This window comes from Cervus canadensis, chromosome 5 (genome assembly GCF_019320065.1).
Source record: "Cervus canadensis isolate Bull #8, Minnesota chromosome 5, ASM1932006v1, whole genome shotgun sequence".
NCBI lineage: Eukaryota > Metazoa > Chordata > Mammalia > Artiodactyla > Cervidae > Cervus > Cervus canadensis.
The window spans coordinates 91,227,316-91,250,795 of record NC_057390.1 but is presented as its reverse complement, the minus strand read 5'-3'; the positions used below and the strand labels follow the sequence as shown (position 1 = coordinate 91,250,795).

Sequence of the window (23,480 nt, the reverse complement as noted above, 5' to 3'; positions counted from 1 at the left end):
TGTGTGCAGAGGGGTAGGGGTTGGTGGGGAGAGACAAGGGCCAATCTTTGCCCCTGTCTGCAGTGGCTCTCAGTACCAAGTCAACAGTACACCTCTTTCTGAGGAGCTGCTAATATTGAAAACACTTCCCTGGACTTCCCCTGGTGATCGCTGGCTAAGACTCCATGCTTCAGATGAAGGGAGCATGGGTTCCATCCCTGGTCAGGGAACGAGATCCCACATGCTCCAACTAAGACCCGGTGCAGTCAAATGTTAAAACACTTCAGCTTGGGAATGTCCACTCACTGATTTCTACAACTTTTGTTGTATCTTGCAATTAGGATATCTGCGACATTTTTGTGATTAGTATTCATAACCAGCCAGTTAGTTACCTGGTTGTATTGCTGATAAAAAACCCTTTATCAGAGGTTTTTGCCCTGAGCTATCCAATTCATCTCTTCACCTCCTGCAGTAGGTAAGAGCCAAAGGGATACATACATAGTGCAGACAATTTTGGAGGTATGAAAACAATGTTTCACTTAACTTTTCTGAAAGTAATTGACATTTAAAAGCAGTAAAAACATGGGTTTTATTAATCAACTGCAGTCACAATACAATCATCATAGATTTCCCCTTCTGTATTCATTCCACCAAACACAAAACAGAGCAGTGTGTCAGCCTGACTTTCTTCATGTGAGTCACCACCTTGAGTCACTCCTTTCTCAGTGGAATCCCCTTTCTCAGCATCACAGTTTAGAGTGGCTGAATTTGAATCTTCTTTCTCAGAAGTACACGTGCCTGGCCATGGAATGATACACATGGAATGGTCCAACCTTCCAGCGGGAGGAGAATTATCAAATTTAAGCAAGGTCCAATGCTGCTTTTCTATTTTGGGGGAAAAAAAGTCTGTTAAAAAATTTCCAAAAATATTCAGTGATGTGCTATATCACCTGAGCCCTGAAAGAAACAAGAAAAGTGAAGCGGGGGAACCCTAATGGTACTCTTACTGCTTTGATGATGTCATTCCCTGAAAGTCTGGTTTTTATTCCTTCAGCCTTAGATGTGGAGTGGCCAAATTGAAAGATCAAAGCGTTGTGATAGTTTTCAAAGAAGGGTGATACTTGCTTAAAGACCCACAATGAACATCTGCTCACCTATGTGATACTGGTACATTGTATTCAGGGCTCCTGTGGGAGTCATTCCTCCGAAGACATACACGTGTTTCCCCACGGCCACAGCTGAGTGAGCAGCACAGCCTGTGGGAGCTGCCCCGGTGGGCGTTAGCTTCTGCCACTTCATGTCACCTGCCAAGAGATGGAAAGTGGGCAAAACCTAGACAATGGTTTCAGACTGAACCTGTCAGACGTCTGCAGTTTGCAAACCAACCCCTGAACTTCACTCACTAAAGAGTTCTCAAGATAATAAAGCAAGGTTTGGTGTGCACAAAAATTACTTGGGGGAGCTTGAAATTCTGTCTGGGTAGTCCAGAGAGGGAGGGAGTGGGCTCAGTCATCTATAGTTGTAACAAGCAGCCCAGGTGATTCTGGTGTAGGTGGTCTTCGGAGCACACTGAGGAATGTGATCTAAGCTTTGGTGACCATCACCATTAACTCCTTAGGAGCCCAGGAGCAGGTAAGGTTCTGTGTGTGTGTGTGTGTGTGTGTGTGTGTGTGTGCGTGCTTGCGGAAGCATGCCTGTATGTATGAGCAGGTAAGGTTCTGTGTGTGTGTGTGTGTGTGTGTGTGTGTGCGTGCTTGTGGAAGCATGCCTGTATGTATGAGCAGGTAAGGTTCTGTGTGTGTGTGTGTGTGTGTGTGTGTGTGTGTGTGTGTGTGCGTGCTTGCGGAAGCATGCCTGTATGTGCACACACATGCATGTCTGAAACAGTAACAGCTACTTTGCAACTTTGCGAGTGCTGACTAGACACTTCAAAAATCCGGCTTACTTTATTCTCATGATAGCTGCATGAAATCGCTACTGCTCACTTCTGCCTACTTCTTGCAGATGAAAAAACAGGATTAGAGACGGGAAGAAGTCCCACAGCTAGAGCTGCACTCAGGTCTGACTCCCAGATCTGTGTTCTCTACACTGTAACATGCTGCCTCAGCACCTATTTCCTACCTATTTCTGCAGATAGTTGCAACTTTTCAGACAAGCAAAGGAGGCAGGACCTCACCGGATTTTAGGTTTTAGAGAACAACCTGGGTAGGAAAAGAGGAAAAATAGCTAGGCAATAGTTCCTCCTACAAGAGAAAAGGACTTTCTCTTTTTAAAATAAGCATTAAAACCCTGTTTGCCTGCCTGCAAGGAATGCTCCTGTGAAGATATTTTCCATCTGTCAGTTCAAGGCAGGGGTCCAGCAACTGAGTTGGAAGGGAGGATCACCGAGTCCAGCCAAATATCCTTGCCAATGTGGGAATCCCAGCCAGTGTCAGCCTGCTTCCAATGTCACCAAATCAGAGAACCCACCGTTTGGCAATTAGCCTGATACTTGCACAGCAGTTCTCATGCCTTCTGCCCATGGTTCCAATTCCTGTAGTCTGGAGCAACGCGGAATATGTTCATTCGTTTTTCTGTCGACTTTTTTTTTTTTGGTTGCACTGTGTGGCAGGCAGGATCTTAGTTCTCCAGCAAGGGGTCATACCTATACCCCCTGCAGTGGAAGCGTGAAGTCTTAACCACTGGACCACCAGGGAAGTCCCTATCTGTCCACTGCGACCTGCCAGACACTGTACTCAATGATGGAAATACACTAAGGGAAAAAGAGACAAAGTCCCCGCCCTAAGGGACCTCAGAATCTGGAAGAATGACCCCAAAATAGTCCAGGCTCTTGGGACTTTTTGGGGGTCATTCAAATGCTTAAATACTCATGTTTATCCCTAACTTTCCTTTTCTCAGCATTTTTTTAACAATTTAGCATGACAGTTCTGGTTGTCCACCTCCAGACACACTCTAAAAGTTATCCACGGAATTAAAGGCTACAACTTGAAAGAAATCCAGTCCTTCGGGAAGCACAAGACACAATGACTTTTAATGAAAGAGCAGGGTTGTTGAAAGGATAAGAAAGAATTAATGGGTAGGTCTTGGGTCAGCCAGAAAGTTCATAATGGATTTTTTGTAAGACCTTACAGAAAAACTTAGACGGACTTTCTGGTCAACCCAATACATGGCAAACACTTAGGAAATACTTGCTTTTATTATTATCACTTATTATTATTCAGGTCACATTTGAAAGAATCTAGTGAAGATTCTCAGAGAAGGCAATGGCAACCCACTCCAGTACTCTCCCCTGGAAAATCCCATGGGCAGAGGAGCCTGGTAGGCTGCACTCCATGGGGTCGCTAAGAGTCGGACACGACTGAGCGACTTCACCTTCACTTTTCACTTTCATGCATTGGAGAAGGAAATGGCAGTCTTCTTGCCTGGAGAATCCCAGGGATGGCAGAACCTGGTGGGCTGCCATCTATGGGGTCACACAGAGTCGGACAGAATGAAGAGACTTAGCAGCAGCAGCAGCGAAGATTCTACTGGCTGGTTGAGAGCAAGGTTCTAGTCAAAGTATATTTTATTTAATTTTAAGCAGACAAGCAAGCCCCCATGCCCTCTACCCTACTTACTGATATCAATGCAATGGAGATCATCATAGAAATTGTCCCCTGCCAAGCCTCCATGGATGAAGAGCTTTGTCCCTGCTGCCACCATCACATGACCATGTCGGGGGGATGGAGGTTTTCCATGTGTCTCTGGTTGTGACCAGGTCAGGGTGTCTGGAAAAATAAATCCCATAACTTCAGGTGACAAAGGTAAGAAGCAAGAAAGTGAGGGTTATACCTAAGCCTCACCTCCCAGCAAGCGGAGATGCACTGAACAAAGAGGGGCCTGGGGGTCATTCACTGCGACTTGCCAGCCCAACCCAGGGCTCCCTCCATCCACAACCCTTACAGCCTCTGCTGGTGTGTGTCCAGGACTGGAGAATTCACTACCTAATATGCCTACCCCTTCCACTGGGCATTAAGAAACCACTTTGTGTTTTGAATTTAAAAAATACCTCCCTTAAGTTTCTTTAACCTAGAACTGCCCCCAAATTAAAAAGAATGAGCTTCCTTCTACTGGGACAGGCCTTCAGAGTATTCTCTTTTTCAAAACAATATCTTTAATTGATTTGCTGGAAGGGTGGGGGAAAAAAAGTTGACTACTTTTAAAGCTAGCAGGGCCTCCTGAAGTGGTTGTATGGGATAATGATTAGAATATAGGATTTGGAGTTAAAACTGGGTTATTTCACTGAATAATTATGTAGCTTTGCATGTGTTAATTTTCTAAGCTTTAGTTTCTGCAGCTATAAAATGAAGAGAAAGGGAGCACCCGGTAATGCCTACCTCTCAGCAGCAGCAGCAGGGTTGAAGTGTGGATTAAATGAGACGATATATGTAAAGCACAGGCATAAATAAAGTACTCTGTACATGAGAGTTATGAGTGTTATCCTAACATAGCAGATGTGTTCTACCTGTTGATAACCCTTCATATCTTCAAAATTGTACATGTATAGAATTGAAAATCAATCATTTCAACATACCGGAAAAGTCTTAAAGGAATGCTACAAAAATTTTCTTAGACAAAAGCCTGCCAAACAACTTCTCTCTGAATTACCACTTGCAATTGGCCTGAAGGTTGTTCACAGAGCCCTCAGTGTTCCAAGGAATACAATTTGAAATAACCTGAGAAAGTTGATGCATATGCATACATAAGTGGTAAGTATGTTTACCACAGTATTGTTTATATTACTAATAAGGGAGAACTGGAAATAGCCCCTAAGTCCATTAACAGGTGAATGAGAGTTATTGCTACAGTCATAATAGAATATTACGTGCTCATTAAAAACAATGAGAAAACTTTGTGATTACAGGGGAAATGCTTAAGTGAAAAATACAAGACACAAAATAGCACATCTAGAATTATCTCTTCTATTTAAAAAAAAAGGACCATAATTGCACTGAAATAACAATTTGGAGGTTATAAAATTATATATACACACACATATATATATAGGCACATATATATGTACATATATTTTTTCTCTTACAGTTTTATGTATTCAAAGCCAATATTTTTTTAAAACTGCTTTAAAAGAATGAGTCCATTTTTTCTGCAAAAATTCATATCGTGACATGTCTTAATTTTTAATTTAAACTTATACGTTTTCAGTTTTGCTTATTGCCTTTTCTCAAAAAAGGTGCAAAAACACACAGGAAAATTATTTTTGTCACATGATATTTGTAAAGCGTTATTCCTAAATGCCCACTACTAAAAGAAAGAAATGTAAATAAATGCCACTTAGACAAAAGATTGGCAAGAGGTCTCACAATATTAAATATTCATACCATTTTGACCTAGTGATTCTACTCCCCAGCATCTATTCCACATTAAACGTTGTGTGTGCTGTGCTAGGTCACTTCAGTCACATTCAACTCTTTGCGACCCTATGGACAGTATCCCGCCAGGCTCCTCTGTCCATGGGATTCTCCAGGCGTGAATACTGGAGTGGATTACCATGCCCTCCTTTAGGGGATTCTCCTGACCCAAGGATCGAACCTGCATCTCTTGTATCTCCTGCATTGGCAGGTGTGTTCTCTACCATTAGCCCACCTGGGAAGGCCCAAACGTTGTAACATGTACATAAATTATTGTATATATTCACTGTAACACTGTCAATCTATAGAGAAAAAAAAGTCAATCTATAGGAAAATGACTGAATGAATAATGGAAGCCCACAGAAAGATATGCTTTGCAAGAAAATTGTTGGCTTAGGAGAGATCCATGATGTGTGATTAAATGAAGGAATAATAATAATACAGTGAAAATTCATTAGGTGTTTCCTGTGTCAGAACTGCTACAACTGTATCACATTATCTCATTTAATCTTTCCAATTCTTTGTGTTAGGCACTATTACTATCTCCATTTTACAGCAAACTAAGGCCTAGATAGATTAAGAAATTAGTCTAAAGGGATACAGAAGGTAGATGTCAGATCTGGTTCCAAGTCCACTTCCTGTGGTTTCAAAGTTTATGCTTTCAACTAAGATTTACCCTTGCGCGCATGTGTGTTCAGTCGCTCAGTTGTGTTTGACTCTTTGCAACCCTATGGACTATGGCCCGCCAGGCTCCTCTGTCCATGGGATTCTCCAGGCAAGGACACTCGCGTGGACTGCCATTTCCTCCTCTAGGGGATCTTCCCAACCTAGGGACTGAACCTGAGTCTCCTGCATTGCAGGTGGATTCTTTACCACTGAGCCATCAGGGAAGCCCCCAAGATCTATCCTTAGACAAAACTAAGAGGCAGAACAGTATTTATAATTAGTATTTTCATGTGTGTGTTTTAAGTTTTCATATAATTTCAAAGTCCATAGAAAATTCATAAGTGTTCACATATACATGTGCATATGATTTATAAATGCACAGAAAAATCTGGAAGTTAGACTGTTAGGAATAGCTAACAGTATTTACCTCTATCTGGGCAGTAGGAAGGAAAGGCCTAAGGGGAAATTTTTTCTTTTTTGCTTGATAAACTATACTGTCTACATTTTTAGAACTGATCCATTATTCTTCTTTAAATGCAATTTTTACTATGGGTAGAAGATACAGCTAAGAGATATACTGAAGAAGTCTAGAATTGAGACCCACAGCCAGGTTGTCATTTTCTAATCTGTTTCCTGCATCAGGTAAGCTGCAGGCCAGGGCAGCCCCGACCAGGTAAGTGGTGGCCCCAGGGATCTCCCACCCCATCCATACTTGCATCAAACACATGAAGCTCCATATCCTGCACTGGCTGGGCACCTCTCTCTCCACCCCCGAAGACATACAGCTGGTCTCCAATGGCTGCCGATGATGTGTGGAATGTTCTTGGGGATGGCGGTGGGCCGGTCACCTCTGGGGTGGTCCAAGTCCTGGTATCTGGTCCGGAGAGAAGGTAGGCATCTAAATCCCCAGGCTGAGGGCCTCAGACATTGACTCTGGGGCTAGGCAGGGTCACTTGGCAAACCCCAATCCCCAAGAGGGACAGGGTAGGTCTAGGCAGAGATCTCCTGTCATCAAATTCAAGGAGGGGTAAGGGGCAATACTCAGAATGTGTTCAGATAGACCCAAATTCCCACGAATGAAAAGCCACAGGTACAATTAAGGAGGACAATTTGTTTTTGGAGGCCTTAAACATCCTTTCTGCACCCTATTCCCCTTTGTTGACTATCCTGCGCTGTGACCACCCAGAGGAGCCCAACATTGAGCAAACTCATTCCCACTGGATGCAAGAAACCAGACGTGCCAAGTTTCTCAGGATATGTGGCCATTAAAAAAAAGTGGACAATATCATTACAGTCTTGGCAGTGGTAGCAGCAGTAGTAATTGTCCCTACTAAACACTATGTGCCAAATAAATATTTCTTCCCACATTTTACAGACAAGGAATTGAAGCAGAGACAGATTAAGTCACTCATTTAAGGTGACATGACCAGTAAATGGCTGAGTTGGGATTCAAATTCCATTTCAACGTCAAGATCTATGTATATTCCACTCTTCTGACTTGAGAATGAAGTTCTGCCACCTGGGCAGGTGAACAGAAGCTCATCTTTTTTTTTCAAAAGGAAGCACACATTTTACAGAAACACAAGCAGTAACCAAGCACCTTCCGTGAGCAGAATCATTGCCCTGAGCACCCCACCATCTCCTTATCCTCAGGCAATCCTGGGAGCAGGTGGAAAGTATCCCCACTTGGTAGATGAGGGAACTGAAGCTCAGAAAGTTTAAATCCTTTCCCCCAGGTCGCAGTGTTGGTGAGCAGTAGGGCCGGGCTCTGAACACAGACCTATCAAAACTCCCATAGTCATTCCACTACTTCTTTCTTTCTTCCTTCCTTCCTTTCTGCTATGCTGCATGGCCTGTGGGATTTTAGTTCCCTGACCAGGGGTTAAACCCAAGCCCACAGCAGTGAAAACTCCAAGTCTTAACCACTGGACCATCAGGGAATTCCCAGGAATTATTTCTTGACTAGGAAATTCTGTGTCTTGTGTAAAGGTCTTCATTCAATATACAAAGTGGCACATGAAGCATTTGTAGTATGTGTGGGACTCAAAACATGAACCCGGAGACCAAACAAGTCTCAGCCTATATCCAAAGCATAATGGGGACTTCCCATACAGTCCAGTGGTTAAGACACCTGGCTTCCACTGCAGGTGTCTTGGGTTCGATCCCTGGTTGGTGAACTAATATCCCACAAACTTCATAGCCAAAAAAAGCAGACAACAAAAACAAAAAACTAAAATAACATAGCATAATGTAATTGCCTCTGTAACTACAGATCTTGGGGAGCTTTTAGATCTTAGGGGGAGTTAGAGAGCCACAACCTTCAGAGTCAAAAAAACAGAACAAAACAGAGGAATTATGGTACTGTCATAAAATTGAGATTGTGTGGCTTCCAAGTCAAATGCTAGCACAAATAATCAGAAAGGAGTCCTAAGACTGAGGAACTTGCCTTCGTAACACAAGAAATTAATGATTCACTTACATCATTCATATTTCTTGGTCATGGTGTCAAACTATACTTTTTAGGAGAGGAAAGGATCTGGTGGAAAGTCAATTTCTTTGACAGAAGCTTTCCAAATTCTCACTGTATTTTATTTAAAATAGATGCCATCACTGAAAAATTGAGAGGTCAGGGTTCTGGAACTGATTTCCATCTGTCAAACCACAGCTACATTTACCATGATAATTACTGAATGTTAACTATGAGCCAGACGTGAGTTAATTCTTGCCAAACCTAACAAGATAGAAATTATTATTGTCCCAGAATGACAAAGAAGACCAACTGTTATATAAGTAAACCTCTCATTTATAGAGGTAACCAAGCAAGAACTGATTGTTACATGAAAATGTCCAGGTTACTAGTGATGAACAAACTGCATATTTAAACAATTAGATAACAATCGTTTGTTTTTTTTACTTTTGCCCATCAAATTAGCAGTGCTTAAAAATGATAAATTCAGTGCCAGTCAGGAGTGAAACAAGAACTATTAAACACAATTGGAGAAAGGATAAGTTGAAAAAATCTTTCTGGAGATGGAGTTCCCTGGTGGCCTAGTGGTTAGGATTCTGGGCTTTCACTCTTGGGCCCAGGTTCAATCCTGGGTCAGGAAACTGAGATTGCACAAACTGTGCAATGTGGCCAAAAAAGAAAATTAAAAAAAGTCTTCCTGGAGAACAATTTGATACCATGTACTAAAAGCTTTGAAGTAAAAAAAAAAAAAAGCTTAAAGTCCAGGGTTTTATCTAGTTCTTTTATTTCTGGGCATGAATTCTAAGGCAATAATTTGAAATACATTCAATGACTTCTGAACAAAGATATTCACTACTTTGTTATTTATAATGATAAAAATCTGAAGACAACCTACATGTTAAAAAAAAACACAGAGGAATTATGGTATTATCATAAAATTGAGTGTTATGCAGCCATTATAAATGATTTTAGCAAAGCTTTGTTGATAGGGAATCATTTCTGTGCTAATTATGAAATTAAAAAGACACAATAGTGTAATGGTGAAATACAAAGATCTCAGGTTTACAAAAATGCAGAGAGAAGACAGAAAGGAAGTACACAGAACTGTTATTAATAGCCTTAATATCCTAGGACTGTGGATGGCTCTTGTCTACTTATTTACACTTTTAAAATATTTTTCAATGCATATTGAAAAATTTATAAAGGGAAAAAAACAAAAAATTGTTTCTAACCGACAGAAAGTCAGGTCCACCCCCATGGGTGGTTCAGCAACATCCTTGCAGCAGTGATGTCCCCAAACTGCTTCCTCTGTGACTAAACTGCCAGTGAGATGAGGCAGGAACTTTGTACTTTTTGGCCAAAAGAAACATACCAAGAGGATCTCAATCAGGGTTTCTTAACTTTGGTACTACTGACATTTTAGACCAGATAATTCTTTATTGTGAGAGGCTGCCCTATGCTTTACAGCAGGGGTCCTCAACCTCCAGGATCTAATGCCTGATGATCTGAGGTGGAGCCGACGTAATAATAATAGAAATAAAGTGACAAAAAATGTAATGAGTTTGAATCATCCCCAAACCATAACCCCACCCTGCTCCCACCCCTGTCCACGGAAAATTTGTCTTCCATGAAATTAGTCCCTAGTGCCAAAAAGGCACCCTGGGGACCACTGCATTACAGGATATACGGTAGCATCTCTGGCCTCCACCCATTAGATGCCCTGCCCAAGGAGTCACATGCCAACTGTCCCCTGGGGGGGCACAATCACCCCCATTTGAGACCTCTGACAGAGGTGACTTGGATTCAAGGGTCTGATTCCCTGATGACTTTAGGAAAGTCACTCTCCATTGCTAGACCAGGTTGCCCACTTGACATAACTGTTCTCTGAAGTCTCTTTCAGCTTTGACTTTTCAGAAGTTGATAATCTGTGCCACTTAGGAGGAAAACAAAATATCATTTATAATTTTCAGATTCTGTTAGAAGTGACAATGTTTATTTTTCTATGAGGTCAGCAAAGGTTTAAATGGATTAGTCAGTAAAATCCAAATGGGACTTTGGTACAGGAATTGAAATTGGATTTACTTATTCATTTTGGTAAATAAAATAACCATCAGTTACTTACCAGGATTCAGAACTTGCAGGCAGTTTCGATTTCCTGACTGGTCGGCCCCTCCAAACACCCAGATGCTGTGAGGTGTGCTGGAGGGAATGAAGCTGGCATGCTCGTACCGGGGCAGGAGGCTCTTGGAGGTGGCTAAACCCCACTGGTGGGTTCCTAGAAAACATTTCACCTAGTCCCTAGATTGGGGCTGCCAGTGGTTTATAGTGGCTGACAAACTTGGGGGAGGGTGAAAAACGAAAAAGGGGTTAAAAGTATAAGTGAACAACCAGTAGATCACTTAAAGGGAATGTGGTCAACATTTTACATCAGACACTTTGGGGGCTGTCGGCCTGTCCATAAACCCTCTTTTATGGGACCTGCCCCATCTCCCTGTCCCAGGGATAGATCGCAGGAGACTTGATTGTACTACACCTTGACTTCCTAGCTTTAGCTGATAGGGTCAAAGGTAGTCATTGGACCCAAAATAACCCCATCAGAGCCTCTCCCCCAAGAATTTGGAATTCAAATAGATTTCTGGGTTTGGGTACCCATCTTCTACCACATGTGGAGAAGCAGAGAAAGCCACAGTGTGGGGAAGAGAAGAATGAAACATCTATATAAAGGAGCAGATCCCCCCAGAGACTCCTCTGGTGTCCAGTGACTGGGACTCTGAGCTCCCAAAGCAGAAGGCTTGGGTTCGATCCCTGGTTGGGGAACTAGATCCCACATGGCCATAGCTAAGAGTTTGCATGCCGCAACTAAGACCTGGTTCAGTCAAATTGAAAAAAAGAAAACTTATTTCCCCCGTATCCCTGCTGAGAGTAAGGGAGAAAATAGGCAGTTTTTGACAGCTTTCCAAGTCCTGCCTCCACTCTCCCTTGAGGCTAGGCCAAATTCCCTGCCCATGGATTCTCTCTCTCTCTCGGGTTTTTAATTTTTTTTGGTTGGTGAAGAGAGTTTCTTTTACCTCTAGGTAAAGGCCTTCTGGCTAAAACAATTTCACAGCCTATTAATACCTAACTTCTTAGTGATTTTAATTAGTAAACCATTCACATAGGGCCTTCACAGGCACTGTCTTGTTAGATCATTGCAAGTGCCAAGTGAAGCAAGTTATTATGGGACACTGAGCCCCAAATGGTTTAGGTGGTTTAGCCAGAGTCACAAAGGTAGTAACAAGTCACAACAGAATTGTAACTGTACTAGATGGTAAACTTCCTGAGAGATTAAAGAGATTTCATTTACCTTTGAAATCCTAGTATAGTGTGTAGAAATTCAAATGCCTACAGAGGATTGGAAGAAATTGGAGAATGAGAGCCCCGGTGATACGTGGTAGCTCAGGTGCAAAAAATTGTCACCATGCAGATATCCGGGCCTACTGATGTCAGATCTTCCAAGACTACAACAGAGGCCAAACCACTTTAAGTTTTACAAGTAGACTGCTGCCCATGTGGTTGGTACACAACTAAGATCAAAACAATAACAGCCATGTTACATGAACCTAATAAAACATGTTAACAACACGTTTTTGAACTGTGGTTCTGGAGAAGACTCTGGAGAGTCCCTTGGACTGCAAGGAGATCAAACCAGTCAATCCTAAAGGAGATCAACCTTGAACATTCATTGGAAGGACTCATGCTGAAATTGAAGCTCCAGTACCTTGGCCACCTGATGCAAAGAGCTGACTCAATGGAAAAGACCCTGATGCTGGGAAAGACTGAGGGCAGGAAGAGAAAGAAGCGACAGAAGATGAGATGGTTGGATGGCATTATCAACTCAACAGACATGAGACTGAACAAACTCTGGGAGATAGTGAAGGACAGGGAAGCCTGATGTGCTGCAGTCCATGGGGTCACAAAGAGTTGGACACATCTTATCAATTGAACAACAACACACCAGTTTTCTTTTGCCATTGTGTAGTACACAGTAGTCACTTGCTAGTTCATTCATTCATCTGAATACTTATAAAGCACCTACTCTATACCAGGTGCTATGATAATGGCTGGGGATGCAAGGAGAAGTAGTATAACTGTGGTGAGAGTTCTCTGACGGCCTACAGGTTAGCGTTCAATGCTTTCACTGCGGTGAGCCAGGTTCAATAAGCTACATGGCACGGCAAGAAAAATAAAAAAATATATACTTATAACCATGTTCCCTGTTTCTAAGGAGCTTATACTTTGGTAGGGAAGATAAACAAGAAAACAATCCCATGTGAACAGGGTTGTGAAGAGGGATGAAGATGGGAAAGTACAGGATGCTATGGAAACACAGAGAGTGATTGTGTCATTGTCACTTACATTAGGAAATATATATTTGGCCTTCATCTGTTCTAGGCATAGAGCTCTGAAAACCTTTGTGATGACCCAAGTAATAAGACTGGTAAGTGTCTTTCGTTATTGATAACAACCCCCCTGTTAACCACACCTGATTTTATGGGGGGGTTTTGGCCACACCATGAGGCATGTGGAATCTTATTTCCCATACCAGAGATCCAACCCACTCCCCATGCACTGGAAGTGTAAAGTCTTAACCACTGGATCACCAGGGAAGTCCCTGAGTTTACGTTAATTAGGTGATTTTTGGAAAGCCCCTAAAGATGGGGGCTGGTTGCCAGGGGAAGAAAGTGTGAGACTACAGGGTTAGAACTTTCAGCCCCAGACAACCCCACCGCCAGCTCTGGGGAGAAGAGAGGGATGGAGGTTGACAGTCGCCAATGGCCATAATGTAATCAATTACTCCTCCAGAAAAAAGTCAGGGTTCAGAGAGTTTCCAGGTTGGTGAATACATGGAAGTGTTGAAAAGGCAGGGCACCTCAATGGGACACAGGAGTGCCTTTCCCCACATACTTTGCTCTAAGCATCTCTTCTGTCTGGCTGTTTTCCTGAGCTTGGTGGCCTCTTGAGGAAATTAACCGGAAATTAATGGAAGCTGAGGAGGGTGTCAGGGGACCCTCCCATTTAAAGGAGTCGGTCAGAACCACCACTGGCCTTGCGACTGGCATCTGAAGGGGAGCAGGGAGAGTCTCATGGGTCTGAGCCCTTCACCTGTGGGCTTGAAGTCTAACTCCAGGTAGAACTGAGCTGAGTCGTAGGACATCCAGCTGGTGTTGCAGAATTATCTGCTGTGGGGAAAAAATCCCCACACATTTGTCAGTCAGAAGGGAAGTACTGAAGATGTGTCAAGAGGCGGCACGGGAGTAGAGAGGAAAAACAGAAGAGTCGCCCCTTTGCGGTGGCAGTACCTAAACTAGTCCAGATGTACCAGGGCAAGCTTCCTAATAAAATGACTTTTCTTTTATTCATCTTTGTTTATTTATGTACTTTGGCCGTTCCATGCTGGCATGTGAGATCTTAGTTCCCTGACCAGAGATCAAATCCATGCTCCTTGCATTAGGAGAGCAGAGTCTTAACCACTAGGGAAGTCCCTGGAAGTAACATTTAACCTGGGGTCTGAAAGATGGAGAGTAGTCAGATGACAAGGAAAAGGAAAAGTCTTCCAAGCAGACGGAACAATATATGCAAAGGCTTGGAGACCAAAAGAGTTCAAGAAACTGAAGGATATTCAGTGGAGCAAATGAGGATTTCAGAGAGCCAAGAGACAAAGCTGGGGAAGGCTTGAAACTGGAGAGGGACATAATCAGACTTATATTTTATAAAATACTCACCTGAGTATCAAAAATGCACTGTACAGGGGGTAAGTTTGGAAGCAGGCAGATCAGTAAGAAGGTTGTTGTAAGAGTGTAGCTGAGAGATACTAAGGTTTGGACCACAGTAGTAGCAATGCAAATGGAAAGACATGGATGAAAATAGAAATATTTAGGATTTGATGACGTGGATGGAAAAGGTGAGGGAATCAGTGTCTCTTAGAGAAACATCTGATAAATGACTGGCTGGCTGTCCAGGGCTCCAAATGGACTCTTTCCTAAATCAAGAGGGGCTTAGTTTGGTAGATATATTCCTGGAGTCTGTTGTGTCTTTAGGGACTTCTCAGTGATGTTCAGTGAACTGAAATGGACTGGAATGGGTGAATTCAACTCAGATGACCATTATATGTACTACTGTGGGCAAGAATCCCTTAGAAGCAATGCAGTAGCCCTCATGGTCAACAAAAGACTCCAAAATGCAGTACTTGGATGCAATCTCAAAAACAACACAATTATCTCTGTTCGTTTTCAAGGCAAACCATTCAATATCACAGTAATCCAAGTCTATGCCCCAACCAGTAATGCCGAAGAAGCTGAAGTTGAATGGTTTTATGAAGACCTACAAGACCTTCTAGAACTAACACCCAAAAAAGATGTCCTTTTCATTATAGGGGACTGGAATGCAAAAGTAGGAAGTCAAGAGATACATGGAGTAACAGGCAAATTTGGCCTTGGAGTACAAAATGAAGCAGGGCAAAGGCTAACAGAGTTTTGCCAAGAGAACGCACTGGTCATAGCAAACACCCTCTTCCAACAACACAAGAGAAAACTCTACACATGGACATCACCAGACGGTCAATACCGAAATCAGATTGATTATATTCTTTGCAGCCAAAGATGGAGAAGCTCTATACAGTCAGCAAAAACAAGACGGGGAGCTGGCTGTGACTCAGATCATGAACTCCTTATTGCCAAATTCAGACTTAAATTGAAGAAAGTATGGAAAACCACTAGACCATTCAGGTATGACCTAAATCAAATCCCTTACGATTATACAGTGGAAGTGACAAATAGATTCAAGGGATTAGATCTGATAGACAGAGTGCCTGAAGAACTATGGATGGAGGTTCATGACATTGTACAGGAGGCAGTGATCAAGGTCATCCCCAAGAAAAAGAAATGCAAAAAGGTAAAATGGTTGAGGAAGCCTTATAAATAGTTGAGAAAAGAATAGAAGCTCTAAAAAAAAAAAAGAATAGAAGCTAAAGGCAAAGGAGAAAAGGAAAGATAAACCCATCTGAATGCAGTGTTCCAAAGAATAGCGAGGAGAGATAAGAAAGCCTTCCTCAGTGATCAATGCAAAGAAATAGAGGAAAACAACAGAATGAGAAAGACTAGAGATCTTTTCAAGAAAATTAGAGACACCAAGGGAACATTTCATGCAAAGATGGGCACAATAAAGAACAGAAATGGTTTGGACATAACAGAAGCAGAAGATATTAATAAGAGGTGGCAACAATATACAGAAAAACTATACAAAAAAGATCTTCATGACCCAGATAACCACAATGGTATGATCACTCATCTAGAGCCAGACATCCTGGAATGTGAAGTCAAGTGGGTCTTAGCAAGCATCCCTATGAACAAAGCTAGTGGAAGTGATAGAATTCCAGTTGAGCTACTACAAGTCCTAAAAGATGATGCTGTTAAAGTGATGCACTCAACATGCTAGCAAATTTGGAAACTCAGCAGTGGCCACAAGACTGGAAAAGGTCAGTTTTCATTCCAATTCCAAAAGAAGGCAATGTCAAAAAATGTTCAAACTACCGCACAATTGTAGTCATCTCACACGCTAGTAAAGTAATGCTCAAAATTCTCCAAGCTAGGTTTCAACAGTATGTAAACCCTGAACTTCTTCAAGCTGGATTTCAGAAAAGGCAGAGGAACCAGAGATCAAACTGCCAACATCCTTTGGATCATTGAAAAAGCAAAAGAGTTCCAGGAAAACATCTACGTCAGCTTTATTGACTACGCCAAAGCCTTTGACAGTGTGGATCACAGCAAACTGTGGAAAATTCTGAAAGAGATGGGAATACCAGACCACCTGACCTGCCTCTTGAGAAATCTGTATGCAGGTCAAAAAGGAACAGTTAGAACTGGACATGGAATAACAGATTGGTTTCAAATTGGGAAAGGAGTACGTCAAGGCTGTATATTGTCACCCTGCTTATATAACTTACATGCAGAGTACATCACGCAAAATGCTGGGCTGGATGAAGCACAAGCTGGATTCAAGACTGCCTAGAGAAATATCAATAACCTCGGATATGAAGATGACACCACCCTTATGGCAGAAAGCAAAGAAGAACTAAAGAGCCTCTTATTGAAAGTGAAAGAGGTGAGTCAAAAAGCTGGCTTAAAACTCAACATTCAAAAAACGAAGATCACGGCATCTGGTCCCATCACTTCATGGCAAATAGATGGGGAAACAATGGAAACAGTGAGAGACTTTTTTTAGGGGGCTCCAAAATCACTGGAGATGGTGTCTGCAGCCATGACATTAAAAGATGCTTGCACCTTGGAAGAAAAGCTATGACCAACCTAGGCAGCATACTAAAACGCAGAGACATTACTTTGCCAACAAAGGTCCATCTAGTCAAAGCTATGATTTTTCCAGTAGTCATGTATGGATGTCAGATTTGGACAATAAAGAAAGCTGAGCGCAGAAGAATTGATGTTTTTGAACTGTGGTGTTGGAGAAGACTCTTGAGAGTCCGTTGAACTTCAAGGAGATCAAACCAGTCCATCCTAAAGGAAATCAGTCCTGAATATTCATTGGAAGGACTGATGCTGAAGCTGAAGCTCCAATACTTTGGCCACCTGATGCAAAGAACTGACTCATTTGAAAATACCCTGATGCTGGGAAAGATTGAAGGCAGGAGGAGAAGGGGACGACAGAGGATGAGATGGTTGGATGGCATCACCAACTTGATAGACATGAGTTTGAGTAAGCTCTGGGAGCTCACACATAGCAATCTCCCACTGGTTACCTATTTTATATATGGTAATGTACATGTTTGAACTAATATTCTTAGGAATGATCACAGCCAGCAGCACAAAGCCCTGCTCTTTGACCAAAGGGCACATGCTCTGCAGCTTCTGGTTGTTTTTTTTTTAACCATGCCCCATGGCACGGTATCCTTGTTCCCCAACCAGGGATGAAATACATCTTCTCTGCAGTGGAAGCTTGGAGTCCCAACCACTGGATGGCCAGGGAAGTCCCCTCCACTGCTGGTCTTACCCAGATCTATGGTGTGCACATCTGAGAAGCTTCTGTTTGGATCTGCTCCCCCAACAATGAAGACCATCCCTCTCTCAGCGTCACCAACAGGGGGTAAATATGAGCAGCTGTGACCAACCCGTGCACAGGGGCTGTCTCCAACTGGGGTCAGGGTGTACCTGCCAAAGGAAGATATATTCAGGAGGCCTGAGCAGAGAATAAATGCAGCAGGGTATTCTTTGCACTCCTCATGGAACAGGCACCAGAGAGAAGGGTCTTATACACACACAGACTTTTAAAATAATACCCAGCAAAGCAGCATTTTTCTGATTAAAAACAGTACCTTCCCTTTGCACATAACCTTTGACTTTTTAATTCTGTCCCTACTTTCATCTCACATTAACCTACTGTGGATGCCCTGGACTAGTAATTGTCCCCATGTGGTAGAGGTGGAAACTGATACACAGAAATGTTCAATGGTATGTCCTGGCAGAAGATGGTACTTATGAGCACGGCTTGCCAATTCAGACAGATCTAGTTCAAGTCCCAGTTCACATGCTTTCTCCAGGTATGCCCTTTTAGAAGTCACTTTATCTTTCTGAACCTTAGTTTCCTCATTTGTAAAATGAAGACGGCAATAATTATACCTGTGAAGAATGAGATGCACTCTTGTTACACGGCAGGGAAGGACTCAGTAAATGATGGCTAGAACTTTATGTATAATCATGTGAGAACCAACAGCACCAAAGCTCCCGCAACTAGCCAGTGATGCTTCCCTCTGCCAAGTAATATTCTCCATCCTTCATTGAATTTTAAGAGTTTTTCCAGATTATTCATAAAGCTTGACCTGATGGAAGCCAAAACTAGCTCTTTGAAAAATCAAATACAGGATCCATTCATTCCGCTCTGTAAAGTTATTCTGAATGCTGACAGAAAGCACACTTCATCCTTTCTAGTTGAAAAAGAAAATTCTGTAGCTGTTTTTCTGGCATTTGGGACTCTTGGCTCTTGCCTCCTTCTCGTACCTTTCTCCTGATCTGGCTTCCCCACACTCATTCCTTTTGGTTCTCTATCCACTTGTCTGGCTGCACTTTCTGTTTCCTTTTCTGACTCCTTTCCCTCCAGCTTTCTTCCAACCCCCATGGATTCCCTTTGTCTTAGTCTAGGTTTACTTACCTGATCAATTTTATATGTACTGATGGCTTCAATTACCACCCATCTACATGTTCATTAGTGATTTCAAAACCTGTTTCTTTTCCAGATCTCTCTTTTGATGTCCAGATTCACGTATCACATTACTGCCCAAATGACTGCTAACCATGTACCATGCCTACTGACTGCTAACTTTGCTACAACCCTGATTTCACTAAACTTGCACAAAACCCCTTTGAGGGCAGTAATGTTATCATCTGAGTTTTACAGCTGTGGACCTGAGGCTTAGAAAGGTTAAATAACTTATTCAAGGGCACACAGCCCTCCCCCTACATGGTGAATAAAACAAAAGAAGTCCCTGCCTTCATAGCCCTGCCAGACTAGTTGGGAAGAAAAACACTAAACAAATAATTTCACAAATAACCACTTCATTTCAATTGCGCTACAAAGGAGAACAGGATATATAGTATGAGGACATATCACAGGGGGTCCCTACCCTGTAAGGAGAGTTGGGTGGGGACAGGGGTGGTCCCAGAAGACTTCCTGAAAAAGCCCCATTTTAACTGAGATCTAAAGTATGAGTAGAAGTTATTAATAGTTGGGCAAAGAAAGGGACAAAAGATGGGGGGAAAGGGTGATCCAGGGAGAGGGACCAGCTTGTACAGTCCCTCAGTGGGACAGTGCAGACCACGTTAAAGGAAGAGAAAGAGAACAAAGTGTGAGCAGGGGGTCGTAAAGCTGGAGAGGTAGGTAGGGAAAAATTATGCAGGGCCCAGGGGGCCATTTTAAGGACTCTGGTTTCTATCCTAAGACCAACACAGAGGAACAAAAGGCTTTTAATCCAGAGAATGCCATGCTCAGATTTATGATGGGTAGAGAGCAAAAGTGGACACAGAGAAGGCAGATCAAAGGCCCTCCTCCAAGGTCCTGCAGAAGCACTGCCTCCTCTCTACAGCCCTCTGTGAGCCTTTCTTCAGCACTGATCACTTTTCATCACCATCACCAGGTAAGTCTGCAGCACCCCCTACACGGAGACTATTCACCTTTGTACCTTCAGCACCTACACTGTAACTGCCCCTGTCAGGCCAGTGTTAGTTGTTGAATGAAGGGTGGGTTGAACAAGCATTCAAGAAACAGTGAAGCCAGTTTAATCTAATTGTCTGAAAACCTTAAAAAATGAGTCAGCGCTTGGGGGAAGACACAGAGCTGGAGCCGACGATGCCAGATGGCCAATGTCTTACTCGTCTTGGTAAATGGATTCTAATAAAATCAACATCTGCTCTGTGATAATTCTTGTCCCACTACCTTTCCTCTGAAGACCTTCTCAGACAGTTTGAGTCTAATTACCAGAAACTACAGACAGTTTCATCTCTACCCTTTTTTATAGATGAACAAATATATTAGTAAACTACTTATAAATGAAACAAAAACTCATGTGTTTCTCTGTCTGAATCCTTCCTTACAGACCATGTTTCTTTCTTGGGCTTGTCTCCAGGCTCCAAGACTGGCAGCTGCTTCATGATGTCCTATGCATAAGACAGAAAGGCACTCTTTAGACATTGACGATTATCTTCTACCTAACACACAGAGATTACTTCCCATTTTAAAAAATTTCCTGTTGATATACTCATTTCTAGGGCCTGATCTAAATAAGCACTACCACCTTTTGATAAAAACTTACATTTGATAAAGACTTACACTATGCTGAGTTTTATGTAAGCAACAATAACATAACTTTCTTAATCCAATTACAGAATTTTTTTTGCTTGAAGTTTTCTGTGTCTGTGGTTTTCATGGGGAAAGGGCATATATCAAAATAATTTTGGAGGGCATAAGGTATTTATATTTATCAAAAGATAAAACACTTTAAAAAGCTGAGAAATACCAAACTCTAGGATAACTCTTGGCCCCAGCATGACATTCAAAGCCTTCTGGTCTCAACCTCCTTTTCAGGAACTCAAGTCTACCATTTCTTGCTTTATTGAGCTGTTCTTACTACATTTGTTCCTCTGAAATGTCAAGCCCTTTCATAATTTGCATCTTATGCTGCTTCCCTTACCTGAAATGTCCCTTCCCTTCTGGCAAACTTCTAGTTAACCTCCAAATTCCAGTTCAACTGTCCCATCCTTAGTGAAACCGTCCCTTATTTGTTGCTTTCCTCACATTCTCAAGCTATTCTCCATCCGAAGTTATCCGTTAAGCTATCGTAATTGCAGGGTCATCCTGAATGTAATTATCTATTTAAAAGTTTCTAGACTAGATTCTAGACTAAATTCCAAGGGAGCTGGGCCTCTCCGATGCATTTAGAGAACCAACTAGTGGGCCCCGTATAGAGCAGAAGTGAGGGATGAGTGAATGATGAAAGAAAATAGATAACATTTCCGGGAGGTGAATGGATAAATCCAACCTTCAGCCTAAGCCACTAACTGCTGTTCCCAAAGCCCAAAGCTAAAGTGGGGTAAACTTCACCTGGCCTGGGACCTCCCGCAGCAGCCTCTGCCCGTCCCATCCCCCAGTCCCAATCCCCGCGTGGCAACGATAAGCGATAGGAAACAGGGTCAGGAGAGAACCGTCAGTGTGGCTGGGCCGGAGCCTGAGGAGGTCTACCCGGCGTTTTCTACCCGGCCTATCTCCATTCCCCTAAAAGATGCAGCCGCCCCCGCCCGGGATCTCTTCAAACGGGGGTCCCGGAGCACCCCGATTCAGCTCCGGACCGTATTACCTGCGGCCGTTTAGGCCAGTCCCGGGCCGTGGCTCCGCCCCAGTGGAGGCGGGTCTTAGACCTTCGCCCCTCCTCCAGGCCCCGGAAGAGCGCGGCGGCCAACCGCTCCCAGCCGAGAGGGCTGGGACCCAGGGCGCCCCCTTGGAAGGTTGCGGGAGGGCTCCTGGTGTCTGAAGTGAAGACCTGCTTGTGTATTTCTCCAGAGCTGAACTGGCCAGGTCTTCCTGCGGGCCTTACCTCCCCGGCGGAGTAAATAAGGCACGGCTACTTGGAAACGACTTCCAAGCGAAAAGCCAGGGGTTGGGCATCTATTTAGGTGACCCAAATCCCCGTGGGTTATCTTAAAGGAGCTAGGATATTTTCATTTCCAACGGTTGTTAGAAATGGTTTCTGAAAGGGAGAGTTGAGGGTGCTTTCCTCGGTGTAAATTTCTCTGAGCGATCTTTAGGCCAGTTCAAACTTTGGCGCTTGAAAAAGCTGACTCATTCCACAATTAGCATTTGTAACTATGGCAGGCACTATGCTGAACCTGCAAGAAGATCAAACCGTCAATCCTAAAGGAAATCAACCCTGAATATTCATTGGAAGGACCGATGCAGAAGTTGAAGCTGGAATACTTGGGACACCAACTCATTGGAGAAGACCCTACTCATTGGAAAAGACCCTGATTCTGGGAAAGATTGAGGGCAGGAGGAGAAGGGGAGGACAGAGGATGAGATTGTTGGATGGCATCATTGACTCAATGGACATGAGTTTGAGTAAGCTCTGGGAGTTTGTGATGGACAGAGAAGCCTGGCTTGCTGCAGTCCATGGGGTTGCAAATGAGCATCTGAACAACAACAATGCTGGACCAGGCAAACTTGCCCCCTGGCCTCCTGGAGTTTACAGTCTTAACTACAGAGAGACAGAAGGAAGGAGGGAGGGAGATGAAACAGAAAAACCAATAACTAGGTCCATTGGTAAAAAGTGCAAGGAACAAAAAGTTCATCAAGAAGAGTATCTATTCTCATGGAAGTTACTCTTCTTTGGGCCCCAGTGTCACTGTCTGTAAAATGGAGCTAATAAGGTTTCTGCCACAAGCCTATGGTGAGGAATGCACGAGCTAATGTTTATAAAGTGCTTAGTGCCCGGTGACTGACGCAGAGCTGGTTGATCAGGGTTTAGCAGCTGAGTCGTGTCTGACTCTGCCTCCCTGTAACTGCAGAATGGCAGGCCTCCCTGTCCTGCACCATCTCCCAGAGTTTGTTCAAACTCATGTGCATTGAGTCCACGATGCCATCCAACCACCTCATCCTCTGTTGCCCCCTTCTCCTCCTGTCCTTAATCTTTCCCAGTATCAGGGTCTTTTCCAATGAGTTGGCTCTTTGCATCAGATGGCCAAAATATTGGAGCTTCAGCATCAGTCCTTCCAATGAATATTCAGGGTTGATTCCTTTAGAAATGACTGATTTGATCTCCTTGCAGTTCAAGGGACTCTGGAGTCTTCTCCAGCACCACAATTCGAAAGTGTCTGTAAAATGTAATGCTATTCCTAGCTGTAAATGAACTCTAGACACCAGTCCTGAAAGTGTTCATCTCCATTATTGTTGGTCTCTTTCACAACCACAGGTTCCCGGTGGCTTTCCAGAAAATGGAGAGCTGGTTCAACTGTGTCTATGTTCCTGAGAAACCCACAATCAGGAGAACTGAGTTGTATCCTAGGAACTGGAAGAAACAGCTAAGGAAGGAAACCACAGGAGCTCTTGCGGTACAGAGCTTCAACTACGCTAGCAGAGTGAGAAGTGGACAGACATACTTGGGGTCACATCCAGACTCCAGTGCTGATCATCTAACTTGGCCTTTGGCAAGTTCATTATCCCCTCTGAGTTCTAGGTTCTTCATGTCTAAAATGGAAATAGTAAATTATCTACCTCAAAGAGGGAGTAATTGAGAGGGTTTAATAGTACAGGTGAAAGACCAACTTGGTAAATCTTTTTGCTACTTGAATCTGTAACAGACATTTATTTACTTATTTACTGGCCACACTTCGTGGTATGCAGGATCTTAGTTCCCTGACAAGGGACTG

The 23,480-nt window shown here is 43.1% G+C and overlaps 1 protein-coding gene across 2 annotated transcripts; it reads right to left on the bottom strand.

The window, feature by feature from the left end:
• Positions 1-549: 549 nt before the first annotated feature.
• On the bottom strand, positions 550-21,865 carry RABEPK (Rab9 effector protein with kelch motifs). Of its 2 annotated transcripts, none has more exons than XM_043469552.1 (8): positions 21,416-21,865; positions 20,161-20,219; positions 17,563-17,720; positions 10,643-10,795; positions 6,766-6,927; positions 3,597-3,746; positions 1,134-1,283; positions 550-864 (listed from the first exon to the last, which is right to left on the bottom strand). In XM_043469552.1, the coding sequence occupies exons 2-8, from the start codon at positions 20,211-20,213 to the stop codon at positions 572-574; spliced, it is 1,119 nt and encodes a 372-aa protein (XP_043325487.1). In that variant the 5' UTR covers positions 20,214-20,219; positions 21,416-21,865; the 3' UTR covers positions 550-571. The 2 variants fall into 2 exon arrangements, with proteins under 2 accessions (XP_043325487.1, XP_043325488.1); XM_043469553.1 differs by having other exon boundaries at positions 17,681-17,720; positions 21,416-21,458.
• Between the last annotated feature and the right edge of the window lie 1,615 nt (positions 21,866-23,480).